Source organism: Carassius auratus, chromosome 21 (genome assembly GCF_003368295.1).
Source record: "Carassius auratus strain Wakin chromosome 21, ASM336829v1, whole genome shotgun sequence".
NCBI classification, from domain to species: Eukaryota; Metazoa; Chordata; class Actinopteri; order Cypriniformes; family Cyprinidae; genus Carassius; species Carassius auratus.
The window spans coordinates 11,363,999-11,388,865 of NC_039263.1; the positions used below are offsets into that span (position 1 = coordinate 11,363,999).

At 38.3% G+C, this 24,867-nt stretch overlaps 1 protein-coding gene across 9 annotated transcripts in view; it reads left to right on the plus strand.

Annotated features, from left to right (window-relative positions):
• nrg2a (neuregulin 2a) overlaps positions 1-24,867 on the plus strand; it is a 91,700-nt gene that overhangs the window by 50,955 nt on the left and 15,878 nt on the right. For all 9 annotated transcript variants that reach the window (XM_026195924.1, XM_026195923.1, XM_026195916.1 and 6 more), the window contains exons 3-4: positions 458-576; positions 16,706-16,826. In XM_026195924.1, the coding sequence (XP_026051709.1) occupies positions 458-576; positions 16,706-16,826 (240 nt within the window). The remainder of the gene's footprint in view (positions 1-457; positions 577-16,705; positions 16,827-24,867) is intronic.

Below are 24,867 nucleotides of genomic sequence, written 5' to 3' on the forward strand. Positions count from 1 at the left end.
GGATAGCTCACCCCAAAATGAATTTTTTCCTCATGGTTTACCCACCCTCATGTCGTAAGAAGACATTTTGAAGAATGCTGGTCATCAAACAGCTGATGGTCCACAATGAATTCCACAGTATTTCTTTCCCCACTATGGAAGTCAATGGGGACCAACAAACTGCCTTTAAAATAATCTTCTTCAGTAAAGACAATATTAAGAAATGATCTAAGGGTAAAGGAGATTTTTGCATAATTGGACTGATTCATTGGTCAGGTTCTTCACCATTTGTGGAAGCAATGTGAAGCTCACTGGGATTCTCAGAGTGTCATATGTCTCCGTTTTATCTCTGTTTAAAGACTCGAAGTGAGCTCCAATTTATACAGAGGGTTTCTCTGGAGAGTTTCTCCTTTTTTACATTTTTTATAGTGGAATCGTTGACTCTTTCTCCTGTTTCTGTCTGTCTGTCTTCTTGAAGGAAAACTTCCAAAGTTCAGATCAGCAGTGCAAAGCTGGAGGATTCTGGGAATTACACATGTGTGGCAGAGAATATTAAGGGGAAGGACAACGGCACCAGTACAGTTCATGTACAAAGCAGTAAGTGAAAACTTCTCATTAAAGTCAGAGATCAGCAGGAAAGAAGACAAGAGTGTGTCTTTGCTGATGGGCTGCCAAATATATACATTCTTTTTCGCTGACAAATGTACTGTGGTGAGAGATAGACGTGCACAAGATCCAATCATGGGCTAAATACTCAAAAACAAGCGTGTGTGTGTGTGTTTATGTCAGGGTTTTGCACATATCTGTAAGTGCATAGTTGGCTGCTCTTCCAAGTTGAGATTACTCCAGGTATCTCACCCCTGATAGAAAATCTAGTTCAAGCTGGTATCTGGGTTTTAGAACAAGGAGACTAGTTTCTAGCTGGTCCAAAATAGTTATCAGTTGGTCTGTAGCTTTATGATTTCTCAAAACCAGCTTGACCACCTTAAATTGGTGTAAACAGCTGGTATCTGATTTGTGGTGGATCAAGAACGTGTTCTGAAACTCTGTTAAGATGGATTTTCCAAAAGGAATGACTTCTACTTCACATGCCTTTTTTACCCTGTGCATTTTTGTAGTTGCGTGTGGAGGTTTAAAGCAGTAGGAGGTTGGGAGAGGTGCGTGCATATGTGTGTTTGTGTATGTTTCACTCTGATTGTTTGTCGGCATGTCAGGCGCCCCAGAACAAGTCTCACAGTGTCACGGCAGCCAACTTGCGCACACACACAGGTACAAGGAAGGTGGAGGCAAGACCAAGCCCATCGGAGGTGGTGTGGCCCCAGGCTCGGGGAGGGGCCCGCCCCCAATACAGTCCTCATAAAGTAAAAAAAAAAAAAGAAGTGTGCAACATAGATCAACAACCTGAATGAGGCCACCAGCAGTGAAGCTCTCAAGTGTCCAGGGGAGAAACATAAATCTAGCAGCCTAGGAAATACCTTCAACTGATTGTTTTATACACCGTTCTCCCAGACTCCTACCTTCTGACGGTGCAGAAAAGGACGATTCTAGTGTTTCAGTCTCGGGGGATGGGGCCCCACCTGAGCGGGACCTGATGTGACTCAGAGGAAGATTTTTTGCTTAAGTCTGTGAGGTCACAAGTTCAGCTCTTGCTGTAAAGAGATAATTGTGAGATAAAGTTAAAAATAGCAAGTACTTTAAAGTCTCATAAGTTGCAGTTATGAGAAATAAAATCATAACTGTAAAATATAGTGACATGTAATGCTGAATCATGAGACATAAAACCACGTTGTGAGAAATAAATCCAGAGAATAAATAATAAGAAGCAAAGTTGCAACTGTGAAATATAATCACAATAAGATTTGTTATGGGTAACAAATAAGATTCCATTAGTTAATGAAAGTTAAAGCATTAACTTAAAACTAGGGCTGCTCCGATCACGATCGGCCGATCATTAATGCGCATCTCGTCAGTAAAGCCGGTTCTCTAATCAGCAGTAAATTCCATCAGGTGTGTGATTTCACATAGAGCAGCTGTTACTACACAGAGCCGTTGTTAACTGAGAAACTGCGCAAAACAATACAGTATTTATTATTTTTTCACTAAAGTTAATTAATAAAAATACTGTTTGCTCCGTTCCATTTAATAATATTAGCAGATACATCCTTTGATAATGTATTAGTAAATATTGAAATCGTCATTAAGATTAATAAGTGCATAAGAAGTATTTTTCATTAGTTCATGTTAATAGTCTATAATGAGATTAAGTCACATTGAGATATAAAGTTGCCATTATGCGAAACAATGTTGCAAATGCAAAGAAGGTGAGATATAACGTTGAATTGCGAGACAAATCTACGTTGTGAGATACAAAATTGTAGTTGTAAGAAACAAGTGTTGCAATTGCTGGATGGTGAGATATAAAGCTAGACAGCAAAACATAAAGCCATTTTGCGAGAAATAAAGTCGCAATTATGAGAAACAAATTTGCAATTGCGAGATGTAATGTCATTTTGTAAGATTTAATGTCGAAATTAACAGTTGTAGTCAACTCACACTGTGACTTTTTATATATCAAGGTCACAGTTAGGAAATTAAAAAAAAAAATTTCTTTTTTTTCTGTGAGGTGGAGGCAGACTCCCATATTTTTATCAGTATTTTTGGTTATTTCGTCGGAGTCCAGGATGTTTGGAAAAGATAATCGGCTCTAGCATTTTCTATGGTGCAATTTATGGGAAGTGCTTGTACCATTCGTACGATGCTCATGTTGAGGAGAACACAGGCTTTTCATTTATTCCAGTCGCTAAGGAGATTGATTTCTTCCAGAGGTCATCAGTTGAACAGCTACTGCTGAAAAAGTCTATGCTGTTTTGGGGGCCTGCGGCAGCTGTACGCACCGGTGCTATCTGTGAATCTGCCTGAGAAGAAGAACAAGAGATGGAGAGGTCGATAGGGAAAAGAAGCATTGGGTCGGGGAGGCGGTGTAAAAGAAGGATAGAGAGGGAAACGGAGAGAAAGATGGAGGGAGAGCAGAAGACAGAGCGATAAAGAGGAAGAGAGCCAGATGCTTTGCAGAGGCAGCTTTTTCAAACCCATTTCGTAATGCAGTTGTAGATCGACAGTTGTCTCCAGGCATTTGGCCAATCGCGTGCTGCCTCTCACTCTGCCGGCCAATCAGATCGCTGGCTGATTTTTGTCACTGCTGCACTGCTGGTATGACACAGGAAATTAATCTCTTTCTTCATAAAGGCTGTTTTTCATCACACACCTCCCTTTTAAACAACTCCAGTAAACACACACATGCGTATTTTGGCTCTTCCAGCAGGACGTTTAACAAGATAAGTGAGCTGAGTAATTGGACTCATTAATTATAGCTAATCAGGGCTGAAGTTATGGCTGTTCAGGGGAGGTGAGCTGAGGGGGTCCAGAGACCCTGTGACCTTGGAACTACATTTAATAAAGACAAACAACAGACAATTTAAGAGCCCACCCCCTTCCCCGGGGGTCCTCCGAAACACTGCTTCTTCTGTCTGTGCAACAGGGCCATGATAGCCGACTCTCAGATCAACACCACAGCGCTGTCACCCTTCACTGCCTGCTGCTCCCGTGTGTTTGTGTACGTGTCCGTGTTGAAGGTGACTCTGGTTTATCAAAGCATTGTGGTGTCACAGGTCACCAGTCGGGTGTAGCGGGACATGAAAAGGTCAGAAGGTTAAGTTGTGGACGAATACTTAGTGGGAAAACAATCAGCCTGTACAGACAGCAGTATTAGTGTTACAAATGTGCTGTCGCACCAAAACATCCTCATGCCCTGCGCTATTATCTTACCTCATATTAAACAATAGCGTGCAGATTCATGTTCATAAGCTAGACATACAAACCTCTTCATTTTCTTTTGCAGAACTGCTAACAATTTGACCTCCAAACGGCTTTCACAACATTTTATTTGCATAATCTATAATAATTATATAATCTATATTATCTATTTAAGGTTATCAAATGAGAAAAATGTAGGGTGAGATTGGTATGTAAATGAAATGGCATGCTATAATATGAATAATAATAATCAGTATGGACTAACTATAGAATAATTTAGATTATATTATATTATTGTTTTGTAACTCTTTGGTATTAATAATAATTAATAATAATAATAATAATTACTGATACTGTTTTTTAAATACGTAAAATTGCAAAGTTTTACCTCAACAACAGCAACAACATTAATAATAATAAATTATGTTATATACTTTCATTGTTGTGTACATATTATGTAACTTTACTATAATATAATATAATTACTACTATTAATAACATAATTAGTTTATAAATAATAATTAATAAAAAATGTTGCACTGTTTTTAAAATGTTTAACATTGCAACAAGTAATACAACAACAGCAGCAAAAACAACAACAACAATAATAATAATACAAATAATATTTATTGTTATTCTTAAAAAAAAAAAGAAAACATTATTGTTATAAAATTGATAGTACTGGTCCTTGGTTCTGATTGGTTGAGTCGTGTTCAAAGCTGTTGTAAATTACTCTGCAAACATACACCTTTGTTTACATCTCTGTATTTCTCGGCAACTACGTTGTTGCAACTACAACTGTTTCTGAGAAACTACATTGTTTGAATAATGTTTTTAATGATAACAATAATGTTTTTTATTAAAATCATAAAATTGTATTTGCTTTGTTTTATTTTGTGAAGCCCTGGTACATATATGGAATAACTATTTTTCCGCTTCGCATCGTGCCTAACAATGCCCCCTTAGCTGTTATAAATTCACTGTAAACCACAGCTTCTTGGCGTTTATTGCTTAAATATCCATTATACATATTATGTTTTATTGTTGTAGTCTAAGTATCATGTAGTCATTATTGTGTCAAAAAGCAGAAAAAAATTTTTTTTGCATATCAGTTTTCACACATTTAGGTCTATTGTATGCATTAAACACTTATCTGTATCTGTATTTTATTTTTATTTTTTTTCAAATGCTAAATTCATAAATGTAAATGTTAAATATAACATAGATCAGTTTCACTTTATATTCCCTTTTCTATGTAGGGGAAAGTTTTCAGTTCATAATCATTTTGTTCATTATAGTTTATTGTATTTATAACCGGTTTAAAATGCTGCTCTTGCAGAATCCTAAACGTAAGTACTTATTTCAGAATCACATATTTTGAAATGGGATTCCCTGTTATTCCAGAACTCCAGGCCAGAGACGAGTCAAGGTGATTCCTCTCTTAGATCTCCTCTTTTCTGACTTCTGGATCGGGAATTCTCGGGCTGTTTGCGGCGGATCTGATACGGTCTTCGTTCTTCAGCACACACACTGTGTCACATCTGTAGAAAAGTTCACAACTGGGACTTTATTTGCATAATACCTCAGGCGGTTGCACACATGGATCACATTTGCAGTGTTGACCCCTTGGTCCTGATTGGATCAAATGAAAATAGAACTATATTCAATTGCACACAATCAGATCATATTCAATCTCATCAGAACCACAGATATCCTTTTCAGTGGAAAAATAGGATGATGTGAAATCCAGCCTGTGGACGTACAGATACGGGGATATTCCTGCCACAGATGGCTCAAGTCTTTCTGTCCATCACATAAAAATCACGTCCCTAGGGGGCGCTGCTTACAGCCGCAGAGTGAACGAATGGGACAGAGGGAAAGCGTGAGGTGAGAGGAATGTGTTTGATGGAAAACGCAGCTGGGCGGCCGATTGTTCCAAACTCATCAGTCATGCTGGGGCCCACCAGCAGCAATCTCTCTCTCCCCCTTTCCCTCAGCCGCTTTCCCGCTCTCACAAACCACTGTGAATCTCCTCACAAAACTTCACACACACAACACCTGCCTCTGTGATGAAAGCCAATCCATTTCTGCTGAAGTTGACTAATATATACCATCACCGGGCTTTAATGGAGGATTTTAACTCCTAAAAATGCCAGCGTCAAACAGGGGATAACCACGTTGACCCCTCTGATTCAGTCCCGCCATTTCTTTCCCTCCTTCTTGTCGCTTTCTATTTCTGTTGCAAAAAAAACAGACTCTTCGTTTTTCATCGACAGCCCAAATGCCAAGATTAACTGGGCTTAAAGGATGCTAGAAATCTTTTTGGGACATTGGCAGTGACTGTGCTAGAATGTTAAGTGCCTGTAAGGGAACTGAAGACATTGATCAGTGCGGGTGAGTGGTACGATCAGTGTCGGACCTCAGTCAGGGAGATTCATGGCAAGCGAACTGTATTTACAGTCCAACAGGAAAAACTGGTGACAGCAGCCCTAATTCAGCACAAATAGGGAGGCTTTACATAACACACATCAACAAACAAAGACTGCCAAGAGCCCAAATAGCTCGGTTGTTTTGATTTCAACAATATATCTTTATGGAGGCTGCTGAGTTCAGGTGTGGGTGTGTGGGGGAGTGTGTATGTGTGTGTGTGTACGGGAGCAATTCTCACGAAACCGGTCTAGGAATATGTCCTGGTCATATTTTATCCAAAATGTGAAGTAATATTTTTATTTAAGGATTTGCTGATTAATAGTTATTTCCTGGGAAGTAACAGTAAACTGATCATTATTTTCATTACTGATTTATGATTGAAAGTCTCTACCGTTTTTCATAAAAAACACATGTAAAAAAAATTATTTAGGCATCACAACATTATTTCAAGATGTGTGTCATCTACACATACTAGGGCTGTCACAATATTTGATTTTCACACCATCGTTCGTGATATATGTATAAACCTTGGGAAATATAATAATTTTTACTTTGTTTTTCTTTCTACCCAATGAACATAAGGATACTGATAAACACAGGGCACATGCATATTTTGCAGATGAGCATTAAGTGCATTTTAAGATTTAAACAGAATTTAATGTAGCAGTGTGGTTGTGCAGTTTTTCTAGATTTGCTTTAATCATGTAATATATTTGAATAAAGAAATCAAGTGCTTCGCAGATGTATTGGCCATGATGACTTGATTGCAAATACAAAAATTAGACGAGTAAAGAAAACACGGTACTTATTAAAAGAATCACCCCTTTATTTAAATATATTAACACAGGAAACCACCGTTAACAGGTTAATGTAATGTTTCCCATTCCATGATTAGTAAAATATTGGCAATTTACTGTCTGTATAATACTGAACATGGTTCTTCTCGGAGTAGCTGTGCAATGTGCGTCGTCTTGTTTGACAGATGTCAAGAGTTAAGGCGCAATACTGCCATATGGGAGGTCGACCAGGTACTGTCGCTGGAGTTATTTGCATGCAATAGTGTTGTGTTATCATAAGAGGCCTGTTCATTTTAAATATTGTGGTTATCGCCAGTATATAATGGTATATCGTCACACCCCAAATTAAAGCAAGGCAAGTTTATTTATATAGCACATTTCGTACACAATGGTAATTCAAAGTGCTTAACATAAAAGAAAGTAAAATAGTCATGAAGAAATAATAAAACAAAAATAAAAATAATTAAATTAACACAATATCGATATTTCATCATTTGAAAATCACTGTTATCGTCACTAATATCGTCAATACCAGTATATCACGACACCCCTAATATATACCTTATATTAAAATGTTTAAAAATCAATGAACAAAATTACAAGTAATATATTGAGCATTCCTGATTTTGCCTGTAGAAAAATTACAGCTACTTTTTTTTTGTATTTCTTATTTTATTTCATTTTTGCATTTTGATATTATTTTATGGATATACCTGCCCCTTTAGTATTTCTACCATATTACATTTTTGTAACACTTCCTAACTGTAATCCTGTAGTTAATACTATGTTTAATTAATATAGCACAGTTTTTCATTGCATAATTGCGCTGTAATAAGGGCACCTTCAAATAAAGTGTACGTGTGTGTATGTATATATATATATATATATATATATATATATATATATATATATATATATATATATATATATATATATATATATATATATATATATGTATATATATAAACTTTTTTTAACTGAATAATTTTACCGCATGACAAGAATTTTGGAGAAATATATTTGAATGTCTTATTAAAATAATAGATAGAGGCTTAATTTTGTGTAATTTATTAAAGTACCATAAAATAATTTAATTCAAAAGTAATTATTTTTATCTTTACCCCTATTATTTTGGGGGAAAATGTGACATGGACATTTATTTATTTGTGGAATTTATCTGCAAGAATGTCATCAAATATCCAAGACTGGGAGGCTTAAGTTTATAAACCTTAATTTAATTAGTAGGACTTATGTATCCCCTCTCCATGTGTGTACTGAAGGTGAGGTTTGATGTCCAGGCAGTGTGTTTTGGATTATGAAGTGCTGACCGTTAGGAGCCGTGTATGACCTTTGACTCGGGGTTCAGATTCTTTAGGCCCGTGCGCTGTTTGATGCACTTTCTCTGGTCACATAAGGAATACATATATTTCCCATTCCTGCTTGCTTCTTGTAAAGGTGCTGCCCTTTGTAGTCATCTTCCACAGCCGTCCCTCCCTCTCCCCCCATGCCACATGTTGCTGGTGGTCTTGCCTACAGTATTCATTACTTCATTAAGTGTGTTTGGGTGGGGAGAGCCCCTCTGTTTTCTCCATCAGACCGGATGCTGGTATATATGTGGGTGTGTGAATGTGTGCTCCAGCGGGGTGGATTTGCTGCAGCTGGCTGTGACCATCAGAGCTGTGGGCAGTAGGCTGGTGCTGCTGTTTCTGGGTGGGGTCGTCCCGGATCTGAAACCCCACATCTAGAGATCTGCTTTCTGTCTGCCAGCTCACCGCAAGGACGGCGATGCCGCAATTTCACGCCCGGTAGTGTGCGAGGGCGGCCTTGTGTGAGTCCTGACAACTGGCCTTGAGGTATGTGTGTGTGCGGGGCAGTTTGAGATTTCATACCCGACACGTTAGCCCTATGAGGGCTTGCAGAGGAAGTGCGAGCCGTGAGATATCAAGCAGGATTTGGACGAGCTTCCCATGGACCCAGATGTGTCTGTCTATCCGCTGCCTGTCCTTCTGGTGTCTCTTTGTCAGGGGCAGAGTGTTGGGCTCGTGTCGGGGGCTGGAGTGGAGCATTTCCCTCCACCGCAGCCGACCCCACGTCGCCCTCCAAAGCCCTGCTGCAGGGGTGCATGTGGAGGAAGAGCCCTGCTCCTCGTTCCGGCTTTGCTGCTCCTGCTTCTGGGGCTTGGAGCCTGTTTGCTGCTGCTCCGCCGGGCTCTGATTCAAGGGGCCGGCCGCAGCAGGGAACCCGACTGGCTGGATCTCCTCAGGGGAGAAGATGAGGAGGAGAAGCCCGGCTTGGATGATGCTCTTTGGACGCACAGCACCCCCATGTCATCTTTCCGATGGTTCCCAGAGTCTCAGCCCACACTTGCCCTGGGTGCGGCCTCCTCCGAGCCTACCTCCAGCCCAACGAGCACCCTTGCCCTCACGTCGCCCAGCAGCGCCCCACCCCCCCTGGGTAAGTGCCCCAAGTCTTGCTTGTTTACACACGCGTCCTGTTGTGCAATCGTGAGCAATAGCGCGCTTTGATTTCTCAGAGTCATCTGTGAAATGATTGCGGAGGACAAGACCAGACACATCAGCTATGCAGCAGGAAGCAAGCAGTAGAGGAGAAAAATAAAGACCTGTTAATGAAAAGGAAAAAATACAGGACAGAGTTCACTCTAGGCTTCTGTTATTCTTGCTTTTATTCTTTCTTTTTGCTGTTCTGGTGGACTGAGGTTAACGAGTACACTCAACGTCGTTTTCTGAAGGCTTCGTGACTCTTACATTGGGTTTTTTGAGCATTATGATTTGAGTCGTAGAGTTTCTTTGAATGAAACGCATTTTAGATTTGGCCTCCTGCCTTAACAGTCACTTGAAAGACTTCGACATGTGACTCATGCTTTCAGTAAGCTTCTATTGAACTTCTAAGTATGAAGTATGCAAATTTTTTATCTAATTGTCTTACCTGCTTGTTTTCATGCTTTTTAAGCTGTTACGGAAGAGTCCGTTGCTTATCCTGTCTTTAGGCGTAAATATTGCGATTTTATTATATGAGCTCGATCTTTTTTCCCACCGACTGGTCCAATGTCGCTTTTTACAAGGGTTTAAGTAAACATCCAAATACCGGATCACTATAGAAATCACGCTTCAGGAAAAGCTCTGTTTCCTAACAGACTTGCCTTTTGTTGCTGATGTGCGTCGTCGTTAATGCAAACAGGAAGAGTCTGAAGTCTACACTGAAGGTCTTAAAGAGATAATAGATTACACAGGGCCCTTAAAGCACTGAAGAATGCATCCACACCACAGCTGTATCCTACATTCACTGCACATATGTATTTGTTTTAATACACATTTCTGTAAGGACACATTTGAAAGGAAATTATGTAAAATAGCACATAGGATTATATGTTAGCTTGTGTGCACCTTAATATGAAATAGCTGTACCTAATGGTTAAATTGCTATTTTTATTCATTTATTTATTTATTGAAAATAGGGGGAATTCTCTTTAGTGTGTTTGGCATGTCATTTTACTTTTTAAAATTTTTGTGAATTTGCGCTCTTGCTCTTGAGCACGCAAACATGCATACTTGCCTACAGATAAAACAACATCAGTTCCACAGTTGAGCGCCAGTCTGCGACACAATCAAAACACCACTGACATCTGAACTCTTGTGCCCTGCAGTGCACCAAAGCTATTGCTACAAATCTGATCGTGTGATCACAGTTTTTTCTTTACTTGCTCGGGTCCATATGATTTTGTTTAGAGGCTTTTAATAAATACAGCGGTGCACATATAAATGTGAAATTAAGAGGACCTCTATGAAAGGCTTTGGCAATCCCTTTAAACAAAAAGGAAGCACATAATGGTTTCGCATAATGGAAAGCACTCAAAAGCTGTAAGATTGCATGCTGTATAAATTGACCTCTTGTGCAGTGATGGGATTTTGCTCCCAGCTGTAACAAGAGACATCTCCAGCATGAGTGGGGTGAGAAAGTGTGCTGGCACAGGGGGTTGAGCATGGCTTCACTATCATGATCTCTCAAGCATCATTTGTCAGCTGCTGGAGCTTTTTGAACTTTTACTTTGGCTCTCAAGCTACCACTGGGCGTACCAGAAATGTGGGTGTAATTTGAACTAGCGGATATTATTTGTTTTCACCCATCAAATAGCCCAAATGTTCTATTGAGTTGTTTTTGTTTGGGGTCCCAGAAACCCAAGTAATTAATGTGTAAGATAATAGTCATTTTGTAATTAACTTATTTTCTTGTCAAATTATTAGATATTGTTACAGTACATTTGGAGCATGTTATCATGTTGAATTTGTTTATAATCAGATCAAAAAACTCAGAAAGTCATCAATCTGATATTCCACAGTTTTTCAAGCTGTTAAGCTATCAAGTCTGTGAGACCATAAACAGAGCATGAGGGTTAAGCCTCCAATTAATAGAAAGGCAACAAGATGCCACAACCCACCTGTTGGACGTCCCTGCATTTACGAAATAATTTGTTTGGACTCAGTGAATGTGTCTTCAGAAGAAAAAAAGAAAAGACTCTCAGCAAAGGGACCTCTCCTTTCATTTTTTTTATGGACTTTCCTAGAACCCTTTGGATAGACATGTTTATGAAGCCTTCCAGATGGCCCCATTTTGCCCCCACCCAGGCCGTTTTTTTTCAGTTCCTTGGCCATGAAGGATTAATCAAACTCAGGGCTTAGCTCGCTGGCCAAACCCTTGGGTTTTCAGGCAGGAGAAAGTGACCTCTCATGGGAGCTGTAGTGAAAGTTGCTTAATGCGTGCCATTAAGAACTTGGAGTACTTGGCCTTTAGCATGTCAGGAATAGAAATGCAACCTGGCTAGTGAGCATGAGGGTTGGAAAGTGACCTGGCACTGCAGCTGAATGTAAAAAGATAGTGAGTGTGAAGCTGGATAAACTGCAATTGTCAAGGACTGTAGTGAAACTGACCTTTTTAGCTTGGAATGCTTTGTTGATCATTTAGCGTGAACTTTATCATGGCTAGACTATGTCTGGTTTAGTTTAGCAACAACACTCCATTGAAATCAACTTGTTGTCTATTTAGTAGCTCTTTTCTACTTATTTTCGCAAGATTAATTAGTAAAAGGTTTATTACTATGCTGAAAAAATGCTGGTTTGCTGGTTTTAGTTGGTTTAAGCTTGTAAAGCCAATCTCCTAGCCTGTCTAAGCTGGCGCTAGCTGGTTATTTAGCTGATCTCCCAGTCTGACAAGCTAAGACCAGCGAAACCGCCTAAAGAATGTCCATCCCTTCTAAAACCAGCCTGCTAAAGCAGGTATGACCAGGCTTGAAGACTAGCCAACAAGTTTAGTTTGGTTTTTAGTTGTGGTTTTTTTCATCAGGATAGCACTTGCAAAAATTAGCTAGCATTATTGGTTACATGACATCTGCAGCTCAAGTTCTGTGCTCTTATGCAACAAATATGACAGCAACTTGCTTCAAAATGAATAGTTTTGTCCCGGTGATGTTCTTAAACCACCCATTCTCTCTCTCTGCTTCACACTTTCTCCACTCCACCTCATCTTCCTGGCACATGCTGCCTCGGCAGGTATTTGTTGAGTTTTCCCAGATCTCCAGCAGACAGCTGATGAGAGCCTCAGAAACATGAGGGAATATTGCACAGGCCTGTAGCTGTCAGAGCTCAATTACTGACGGAGGGAGATTTTTGAAGTGTATCACTAGACCAGAGGCATAAACATGACAGACATCAGCAGAATTACCCCACAGGCTGCTGACACGCAAGTCTTCCTGCAGCTTTGGAAGAAACGCTCATTTTAATCTGACTGTCAGAGAGTGCTTGGAAACTTTCTGTTTGGAAAAGTCCAAATTTATGTAAATGCATAAAACAAGGAGTAAATTTAAATGAATAGCATACAGCTGTCCAATTTCAGCTTGTTTTGCATGTGCCGGAGTACTTGCTTGCTTTTACATCATGCACGTCAAAATTCATGAACTGAATATCATCTTAATATAACCAGCTTGCTAGTGCACCCCTGTTCAGCCTCAAGGGGATAAACAGTCAACTGTAAGGAATACAAACGTGCCCACTCATGGAGCTCTAGGGGAGTGTGGACATGTTTTAAAGGCAGAGCTGGATGTTCGAGTCTCTGGATGTGGTCTTTAAGAGGCGCTGAGGGCAACTCTCACAGGAACGCTGATTTAATGTCTACGGGCTCCATCTTTCCATCCAAGGTAGCTGAATCTTGTTGTGTCATTAGTGCTCTACTGAGGTAAACAGGCGCTGAGATATGCTAAAATTCTCAGCAGGCATAGAGGGGCGGAATGGGGGTGGCATGGAACGCGCGCCTCCCAGCAACCATCTGGATCCTGGCCAGCCCGTATCCATGTTGTTGAAAGGAAAGCTATTATAGTTGTATATTACTCTTGTTTACTCTCTTCCACTTGAATGCCACACAACTGAGTGAGTTTTGAAACATAAACATTTGAAAATGCTGTGGGATGGCGGAGTTTTATTTATTTATTTATTTATTTTTTAAATGTGGTATTCAGATAAAAGAAAAGAAAAGAAAGAAAAAAAAGGAAGATTCGCTCTGGAAACCTGTCTGAAAACAGTCAATATTGTTACAATTATGTTCGAATAGTGTAGAAATTACACATTTTGAAAGGCAAAACTTACAAATAATAAATAAATATGTAAAATTAAAATGTCAGCATTTATTTGTGAGAGACATCTATAATTAAAAACTGATAGATACACTTGTTAGCGAAGTAAACATATGCAATTACCAAATGTTACTGATTTCCCACACCTGTGCTGTTTTCACCTCATCAAACTTGCATGAGATGTTCTGTAAAATCACTTGAACAATGGCATGTGTTTAGGGGCGGGGCTTTCTGTCTGTCAATTTTCTTACAGTTCTATTTAATGATGCTAGTGGTGAAATAAACTGCGCGTTTTGTAAAACGAATTAAATGTAAATATAAAACTAATTAAATGTGAATATAAAATGTAAAAAATTTATATAAAATGTAAAAATGTACATAAAATTGATGCAAAAAAGTAATGGGAGAGTTAAAAAAAATGTATAACAAAGACGTCAGCATTTGAGGACGGTTTCCGCAAACTGTAAATAAAAACAAGTGAATAAACTTTGCTCCGTAAACAACTGACGTCCACTCAAGTTAAGCAAGACCACCTCGACCAAATGTTACTGATTTTCCACACCGCCTGCTGTATTCACTTCAACAAACTGGCACGAGATGTTCTGTAAGCTGTCTAGGGTTCAAGAGTCACACAATATGATTATTGCTTATACATAAACACACAACCTGACTAGACATGCACTTTCATGAACGTGAAATCAACAAGAAAGTTCAGAAACTCGCTGTCCCTGAAATTTAAACCTCAACGGTGCTCTGATTCCACTCATGTGATTTGATGTAGTAACATTAGTACCTCTAAATCATGTTTGATATCAGGGAGGGCCCCGATACGCATAGAGTGCACTTCCACATCTGCTAACGTTTCTCTTTTCTTGGCCTGACTACAGCCGGGTGTTCAACACGTGTATGTGTGGGGTTGCCGGGGTCCTACGACGAGCTGCTCTTGGTCGGAAATCTGCAGCTGTGAACTGCAAGATTTTTTTTCATTTGCAGAGAGAAAGAGAAGAAGACCAAGATGGCAGATTTCCTTCTCAGCCAAATTACTAACCTATGTTGTTTGAGGCCTGAGGCTCTCTTCATTCCAAACCAGACACTATTTAATCATGTCTGAATGCAAATGAAAAAAAAACAAAAAAGGAAAAAATTTCCATTTATCCATTACGTTTTTCTTCTTTAAGATCTCTTTTATATATCTTTTTATCACTGTTTAAAAATGTGGGGTCAGTTACTTTATTTATTTTTTTTTTTAACAAAATGAGTACTTAGGAGGCATAAAATTGATCAAAAGTATCAGTAAAGACTTTTTTACATTGTTAAAAAAAAAATCTTATATAAAAAAAATACTTTCTATTTATCAAAGAATTCTGAAAAATGTACCATGACTTCCATGAAAACACAACTGTTTTCAACTGTGATAAAAAGTACAATACTAAAAATAGAAAAGCATTTCTGTTATTTTAAATTCTAATAATATTTAACTATATTATTTCTTATTGTATATGGTAGGGGTGCTCGGCCGATCGTTATGCGTATCTCGTCAGTAAAGCCGGTTATATATGTATATATTTTATATGTATTAATGAACACTATATAAGAAGCATTATGTATCATGGAATAAGAGAGAAGTCTGACACTGAATTGGATCTGTCATTCACAATCAAATTTCAACCTGAAAAAGGAAGTTTTGGTATTATTTGAAATTTTATACAAAGAAATGCCACGTTTCGCTAATTGATTCAACACACTTAACTGACATGTTCATGTGATCTCTCAGAAGAATAAACGTTTGGTTGGTGGTCTGCAGTGGAGTGTTTCAAACATGAATCCAGACTCGAGTAAAAACGAATATTCCTGGTTGTTTTCAACGTTAGATTGATGTACCATATCTGTGGCATGCTGTCAGTTACCTCAGACCATAATTTCAGGGGCATAAATTGACCTTTTTCACCCTTAATATATATTATATTCTTGAGAAAAAGCTACTTTTGAATGGCTCTCAGTGCAGAAAGATGCTTTTTTGCTCAATGATGGTGCAGTAACCACATCTACCAGCAGGGGCGAAATTGAGTCACCCTAACCAGCAAATCTAATAACATTAGCTTGGATTTGACAATATTTCTTTAACTACATAAATAGCAGCGGGTTTGATGTGGTGTAGCCATGCTGTAAAAATAGCCGGTGGAGTCACATTTGTCTTTTTCATTGTGATTAGCAAGATTAAATAAGCGTGTTCCTTATAAACATTTGCTTTGAACGCCATTGCAGCATGACAAAGATGCTCCACTGTGCGTTGCTAAACAGAAACCATTGCGTGTTTGAAAAAGCATCAGTTGTATGGTGATGACATGAGTGTTTGTAGACATGTTCTGTTTAACAGCGGTGAGAAACAGCATAGGTATGCGCTTAATGTGGCTGTGGGAAGCAGTTTGCCCTGTCAGTCTTCACGTTTCTGCTTTTGATTACAAATTCAATAAACATATTCATACAGCCCATTGTACACCCCTTGAACTGGTACCAAAGGTAAACAAACTGCTGTCAGTATGGCCGTAATGTGATTTCGCCATTTTCTCCAGGCCTCTAATTTTTTTCGTACCCATGAGGAGCAGTATTCCCAAAACATGCTCCGCTAATGCGGCGGGACTACGGATCCATTCCAGACCTGTGAATCAGACGGAGCAGGCAGTGTGGGGGGTGGGTGGGGGTGGTGGGTCTCCAGCGCTCACTGAAATATTTATCTTTGCCTATCAAAAGTCTCGAACCTCACAGAGCAGCAAAGATGTACGGAGAGATTTGCGATGAAAACCAAGGAGTCATTGTTCTAGTGAATGACTGTTATTGTAGGGAATGGGACATAAGCTGAAATATGATAAATTATCAGTAACGTGTAATGAATGTTATCTGAGAAGCTGGCATGTGTGTTTTCGGTTCTTGCGCAACCACGTGGCTCTTCTCTTTATTGTTTATCAAGCACTCACTGAAAGCTCTGTCTTTTGTTTGTTGGGTGGCATGCTGATGTCTTAAGATGTTTTGTCTTTGTTTCCTGCAGTAACCACAACGTTATCTCCGGGTTCTGGCCACGCCAGAAGATGCAACGAGTCAGAGAAGGCATACTGCGTGAATGGCGGCGACTGTTACTACATACATGGTATAAATCGGCTATCCTGCAAGTGAGTTTCTCTCCTCAGCCTTTTCTTTTAATTCACTCTTTCTTAAATTATGGGCATTTTGGGTCCTGTGCGCATTGGGAAAAAATAAATGGAAAAAAGTCATTAAAAAGCTGTTCAACGGTGTATATACATTCATCAAGGATTTGATTTGATTTGATTTTTGAACTAACAAATTTCGTTTCCATCATGTTCCAAGATAACAACAAAATGTTGGAATAAAAAAATTCTGGCTTCTTTATCTAGCTAATTTCAGAGACAGCCTTTTATGGACTTTGAATAAACTCATACATGCATAGTTTAACAAAATTATATTATTATAGGCAAAATTGTTGTTTGTGGAGTAAATGATAGCACTTAAATGCATGTGTGTGTGTGTGTGTGTGTGTGTGTATGTATGTATGTATATATATACACACACACACACACATGCATTTAAGTGGAAACTGGAAAATCATGAGTAAAACAATTGAAATTACAGATTTAAATTTTTGAAATTATATTATACAAATTAAATATTGAAATTATTACAAAAGGCAGCACAAATAAAATATGGATGCATGGTTTTTAATATGACCATCATATATGATTTATTTATTTTTTAAAATCTTTTCATTTGAATAAAAACCAACCCACTGGGACATAACTATGCCCATAATTAAAGAAACAGCAGTATATTCAGTGATGTTCTTCTACAATTTGCCTTCTTTCTGTTCTTCATAATGTTTCTAACTGAGAGATTAGGAACTGCACGCTAAGTGAAGTAAGAATCCCTAGTTCTTGGAGATCCTTGTTTCTTTCCAGCAAAGGCCAAATGGTATCCATCAAGTCACCCATCCTTTTCTACTTAAACCCTCTCTCTCTCTCTTTCTCTCCATCTTTCGCTCTATCTTTGGTCAAGTCCCTCTTGAGTCAGGGCACAGCGGGTTGACTCACTGGTGCAGATGTTGATGAGTGTGATATGACTGTGATGTGCTTGGGTATTCGAAAAAAAAAACAGGCCTCTCATCCTTATCCGGTGGCCCACATTTAGCGTGCTGGAGCGATGTGCATCAAACCATTGTGAAATGCCATGTCATGCTGGTTTAGTGCTGGAACAAACATTTACGAGAGTCAGAGGCCTCCCACAAGGTAAATAAGTCAGTTTGCTTACATTTCAATCACAGGGGAAAAGGACACCGATTTACACAGATGCTTTTAAATCAGGGATGCTCAGGACGACTTGTTATGCATTATCAAAACAAGACCAAGCCGATTAAGTAGCTGTGAAAGGGCAAGATAACAAACAAGGATGCACATGGAAACAAGTTTGTGTTTGTGCATTATATGGAGCTATTTATGTGAAGGGGTATTATAGCAATGAAGCGTAAGGTGATGGTTTTCCTTTTCTTAAGGAAACTATTTCAAACCGCATGTTGCACCATGTTACGAGCGCTCCTGCTGGTATTTTCAGCCCCTGTTCCTGAAATCCTGCTCAGCAAGCAAACAGCCAGGACATGGCTGCAACAGCCATTCAATAAGTTGTGCACAAATTGGAAGAAGCAATAACTCAATTGCTGCAGCTAATTCACTCATGGGTGAGGCACAGGTCCAGAAAAGTCGAATAATGCAGTCAAGGCCCGCAGGGAATTGTTGCCCCAAAGCTATCTCATTTCAATATAGGCCAGACATCCATAGGAATTACTCACCAGCTGAACAAGTTCAGCCATACAAGCTACCTCATATTTATGCCTGCCTATTCTTCTTTGAAATACAAAGTTCCACTCATACATATGGAGCGAGGGAAGAGGTAATAAATGACCCAGGCCATAATTATTTTCTTGTTGGGATGATGATGGGTGGGTGGGGGGGTGGGGTATTTTACGGCCTGCCAAGTTACAGCAGCTCCACATCGGCACCCCTGTCATGTTTACATAAGACTGGGACAGATGACAAAACTGAGGAGGAGAGAGAAATGCCAGAGGAGATTCATGGCCCGCTGCTGAGGGGCCCCTGACTGGTATCCGGCGCTGCTTTTACAAGGCCCCCAACGCCTTCATGTGCTGAACTTCAAGGACAAGTTCTGATCTGAAGACTGTAGGTTATTGAGTTTAGTGGTCATTTTATTATAATAATATCTTCTCTTGAACAGCATTTGTAAAAAAAATAGTATTAATAATATTATCTTTATTGATCAAGAGCATTAGCTAAATTTAAACAAATCATATATCTTTAAACAGATTTTTTTTTTTTTTGGCCTGTCCTGCCTCGGAGGTCAACTGTTCAATCAGCAATTAAAATCATACAACAGTGTGTTTATTTTAATATATTATGTTGAACTGATGTTCAGTTTATTGTAGAAAAAGATGTTTTAATTATAAACCAGTTTTACTGAACAGAAACATTTATTTGTGGAATGTTTCAAAATACATCCTCTAAAATATTACATGAAATTTCTTACACTTTTGTAAATATTTTGGTCTCTTTCTACAGCACAATAATATAACTAAATCACCTGGTTATATTTTACATTTTAGCAAAAAAAGAAAAAGAAAAGGGTTGACTAAATGCTAGTTTTGTTCTGAATTCGCAACCATTTCCAATTCTAGCATAGTTTTTTTTTATATTTGATCAAATGTTATACTTTTTTTATATTTATTACTAAAGAATCTGGGTTTAAAACTTTTTTTACATGTCACAGGGCTGCAAAAATGCCAAACCTCATATAAAACCGACGATATAATATTTAGCTTGACCTCCTGAGGTTGATGATCAACAACCTAAGTGCCTCCTTTTCACTGACCATTTGTTGAAAAAAATGAAAACTTCAATTTCTAAGAGCTTCAGGCACTTTTGTGTACTCTGTTTGTGGAAAGCTTTCCAAATATTAGTGCATGAAAACAGCTGCTTCTAAAGTGTTTTTCTTTTCTTTTTTTTTCCTTTTTTTTATAACAGCAATACTTTTTCTTCAGACCAGATGCATCCTTCTTTATGCAACACAATGAAGATCAAGAGATCGTGCATTACTTCCATGAGAATGTCGTTTAGGCGTGATGTGTGTGTGCTGGATAAACTCTCCATTCTTTGATCGATTCGGACAGATTTACAAGCTGCATAGAAGTGGTGCAAAGCCTTCTGGGTCAGAATGGACTCTTCAGCCTCTCATTTTACAGAGTTACAGTGACCTGATCGAGGGCACATGACTTCACATGACTTCACATGACTTACGGCAGCTTTACACCGTGAACTACAGCCTTACAGTAAAGCTTTAAATGATTGACTAAATAGTTAAATAAAGAAATTAGATTAGCAGAATGACAAAGCATGAAGGTTCAGTAAATATAGTGAAAATGCATTTAAGACTTTGGAGGATCTGGGTTAATATTCGTGCGTGATTTGCCGGCGGTGCTGGTTGATGTGTGTTTTAAACAGGATTAGATGTTATAACAGCAGACTGTGGGAGCTATTTTTAGAGGGGTTTTTTTGTGTATGTTTGCAGTGCTTTATATCACACAGTATATTGCATTGTGAATGTGAATGGCTGTTGTTGACTTAGAGATATTTTCTACCCAGTCTCTCTCTTAACAATTGTATCTACTGGTTTAGTAGAAAATTTTTTGACAGAACATGTGTTTTATATAATGTGCGCAACATTGTTTTAAAAAAGTTTCTCTAGTGAAAATGTTCCTTAAAACAAGATTAATGTACTTGAGAAGCAAAATTGTAACAGTATGTGTCTATGCAAATAATATATTGTTATAATATATTGAAGTGTATTTTTCTCAACCCATTTGCAAATTGTTATATTATAAAATATTTGCATATTATATATATATATATATATATATATATATATATATATATATATATATATATATATATATATATATATATATATATATATATATATATATGAACCACGATAAATCGTTGAACAGCACTACCTATTAATTTATGTAATTTTGCTTCTCGAGTAACTTAATGTTGTATAATGGAATAAAGAAATATATAAAAAAATGCTTGGCTACAAAGATAGCCATGTATTTTCTAGTTGTTTCTGCACTGGCTCATTGCCATGTTGAATCTTCCCAGTGTGGTAATGGTTCAGTTTCAGTGTTGTAGCGATATACAGTTTGGCCACCTGGAGCTGGATTCTTGGAACTGGTATCTGTGTTCCTGATGTCTAGGCTTGTTTGGAGTATCATGATGTTTATCTTCTTTAGGTTTACTTCTACAGCCCAGTTCTGGCAAAAATTCACTCTTTCTGTTTCTCGCTCACCGCCTTTGTAGATTTTCATTAAACAGAGTCTATCGGCTCCTGCTGCCAGTAAGAGAAAGAGAGAGAGAGAGACCGGGAAAGAGAGGGAATGAAAAATGCATGTCCAGAGCTGAGGACGCACTCAGGGGTTGGGAAGGGGGAAAGACTGGAGGAAACAGACAGCGTATGAAGAAAAGAGAATAATGCAAAGATGCATGAGAAATAAAGCAACTGGGAGAATGGAGCAGGTGTCCATGACTGTAAATATTAATAGATAATTAATACACCAGTCAAAAGTTTGGATATGTCAACTTTCTATTATAAACTTTTTATTTATTGTTAATTATGATTTATCGCTTGAAGACTACAAAATTGGGTTTAAAATTGTGTTAATCAGGGAGCTAAAAATGGAAAACCTCTATATGAAATGAACAGAAAATTAAACCTATTATATTTAGTTTGACATCCTGAGGTTGATAATCAATAAGTTTAGATGCTTACTTACATACAGGTGCATCTCAATAAATTAGAATGTCATGGAAAAGTTATTCATTTCAGTAATTCAACTCAAATTGTAAAACTTGTATATTAAATAAACACAATGCACACAGACTGAAGTAGTTTAAGTCTTTGTTTCTTTTTACTGTGATGATTTTGGCTCAAAATGAACAAAACCCCACCAAATCACAACAAATTAGAATACTTCATCAGACAAAAAAAAAAAAAAGTGACCTGTTGACCTTCTGGAAAGTATGTTCATTTACTGTACATGTACTCAATACTTAGTAGGGGCTCCTTTTGCTTTAATTACTGCCTCAATTCAGCGTGGCATGGAAGTGATCAGTTTGCGACACTGCTGAGGTGGTATGGAAGCCCAGGTTTCTTTGACAGTGGCCTTCAGCTCATCTGCATTTTTTTTGGTCTCTTGTTTCTCATTTTCCTCTTGACAATACCCCATAGATTCTCGATGGGGTTCAGGTCTGGTGAGTTTGCTGTTCAGTCAAGCACTCCAACACCATGGTCATTTAACCAACTTCTGGTGCTTTTAGGAGTGTGGGCAGGTGCAAAATCCTGCTGGAAAAGGAAATCAGCATCGTCAAAAAGCTGGTCGGCAGAAGGAAGCATGAAGTGCTCCAAAATTTATTGGTAAACAAGAAACACAATAAACCAACACCAGCAGATGACATTACACCCCAAATCATCACAGACTGTGGAAACTTAACACTGGACTTCAAGCAACTTGGGCTATGAGCTTCGCCACCATTCCTCCAGACTCTAGGACCTTGGTTTCCAAATGAAATACAAAACTTGCTCTCATCTGAATAGAGGACTTTGGACCACTGGGCAACAGTCCAGTTCTTCTTCTCCTTAGCCCAGGTAAGACGCCTCTGATATTGTCCGTGATTCAGGAGTGGCTTAACAAGAGGAATATGACAACTGTAGACAAATTCCTTGACACGTCTGTGTGTGGTGGCTCTTGATGCCTTGACCCCAGCCTCAGTCCATTCCTTGTGAAGTTCACTCAAATTCTTGAATCGATTTTGCTTGACAATCCTCATAAGGCTGTGGTTCTTTCGTTTGGTTGTGCATCTTTTTCTTTTCCACACTTTTTCCTTCCACTCATCTTTCTGTTAACATGCTTGGATACAGCACTCTGTGAACAGCCAGCTTCTTTGGCAATGAATGTTTGTGGCTTACCCTCCTTGTGAAGAGTGAAAATGATTGTCTTCTGGACAACTGTCAGATCAGCAGTCTTCCTCATGATTGTGTAGCCTAGTGAACCAAACTGAGAGACCATTTTGAAGGCTCTGGAAACTTTTGCAGGTGTTTTGAGTTGATTAGCTGATTGGCATGTCGCCAAATTCTAATTTGTTGAGTGAAACTGGTGGGTTTTTGTTAAATGTGAGCCAAAATCATCACAATTAAAAAAACCAAACACTTAAACTACTTCAGTCTGTGTGCATTGAATTTATTTAATACACGAGTTTCACAATTTGAGTTGAATTACCGAAATAAATGAACTTCTCTATGACATTCTAATTTGAGATATACCTGTGCTTACTTTTAGTAATGATTTTATTATTGTTGTCCTAAAATGTGTATAATAATAAACATTTTAATTATAATAGAGCCATTACTAATCCTTATAAATAAAAATATTAATACATATAAATATATTAAGCCAGTGTATCCTGTGATGCTTTTTAAATCTTCAAAAATAATATATACTTAATAATAATTGATTTAAATAATAATGCTGGGCTGCTTTTAAAATGTAAAAAAAAAAGAATAGTTTTTGTGAGAAATTTTTGATCTATTTATTTATTATTGATACTAAAGAAAATAATTATATTAATTATAAGTAAAATAATTAAGTCAATGCATCCTGTGATGCTTTTCTAAATATTTGAATAATATATAATATATGAAAAATTATATAATATATTATTAATACTAATTCATATAAATGGTAAAGCCAGTTAATCCTGGAATGTTTTTAAATGTTTGAAAATGAATATCACAATATGTCAGTAATGATAATTAATAAAAATTGTAAAGGCAGTTCATCAAATTTTTGTTAAGAAATAGAAAGATCACAGTTTATTTTTTAAGGTGTTTTGAAGATCATCAAAAAGTCAACATTTTTGATTGGTACATTAATGCTTCGACCAACCTGAAAATGTCATCACGTTACCACATTTCTTCAAGGTAAAGACACAAGGACAAGTTTGAAACCGTATGCTTTCAGCAAACAATGAACACAGAAAGACATAACAAGATCTGTTATGCATTTAGAGAAAGGAATGAATGAAGTTGAGTTGAAACCCCAGAGGTCCTCTCCTGAGAGACACACGTGTGTGCACACGTCGCACCGTCCCTCTGGCGCTCTCCAGCAGGAGAACATTGTTTCCATGACCTCTGACCCCCTCAGTAGCGTACATGTTACTTAAAGTACATCTGCGCTTCAGTGCACCCCAGCTTGCCTTCCCCTAAAGACTACAACAGCTTGCGGTCTCTCATCATCTCTCTGTTATTCCCAGGGTCTCTGTAGTTAACATTGGCGTGTTTAACCGCGTGCCAGGTGGTGACACGGCTCTGTAGCAGCGCAGTGAAGAGGTTACGGCCTGAACCTTGGCTCATTTTACACTCTATAAACTCACCGACTCTTCGTGTGTGTGCTGCATGTATTGTGTCATGCATAATGCCTCCATCCTACTTCAAAAGCCAAGCAGAAGAGCTTTTTGGACTTTTACAGGGGCCCTGTACGTATGTACTGCTTTAAACACAAATCTCACTAAATGTTGTTAGATTTAGGCTTAAAGGAAGAATGAAGCTAGATGTGTGTTCAGAAAACAAAGCTTTACATATATTACACAATTTTGCTTCTTATTTATAATGGTCCTTTTACTGGAGAACTAAATAAACGTGAGCCACGGTTCACTGGCGCCTCTGGTGGTCCAACTTGGGAAGCGCAGGGATACGACGTTCTGCAGAGCTGGTGACAGAAGATAACGCTCGCTCGCTCTCGCTTTCTGTTTGTCCTGGAAATTGAAGGTGGCCATTCATCAGTGATAGCTGACTAGAGCAGTTACCGCGTTAGAGGAATTAACGCTGTGAAAACATTAGCCCCATATCGCTCATTACGCACTGATGAGCTGTAATTTGTTTACTGGAATGACATGAATAAGCATAATTGGCCAATCAAATCCATGAATGAGAGCCGTGTCATAATCAGGCGACCGTATTAGAGATGTGCTGCTTATAGGCTGAGATACAGCTTCTGCTGTTTGAGTTTGCAGAAAATGT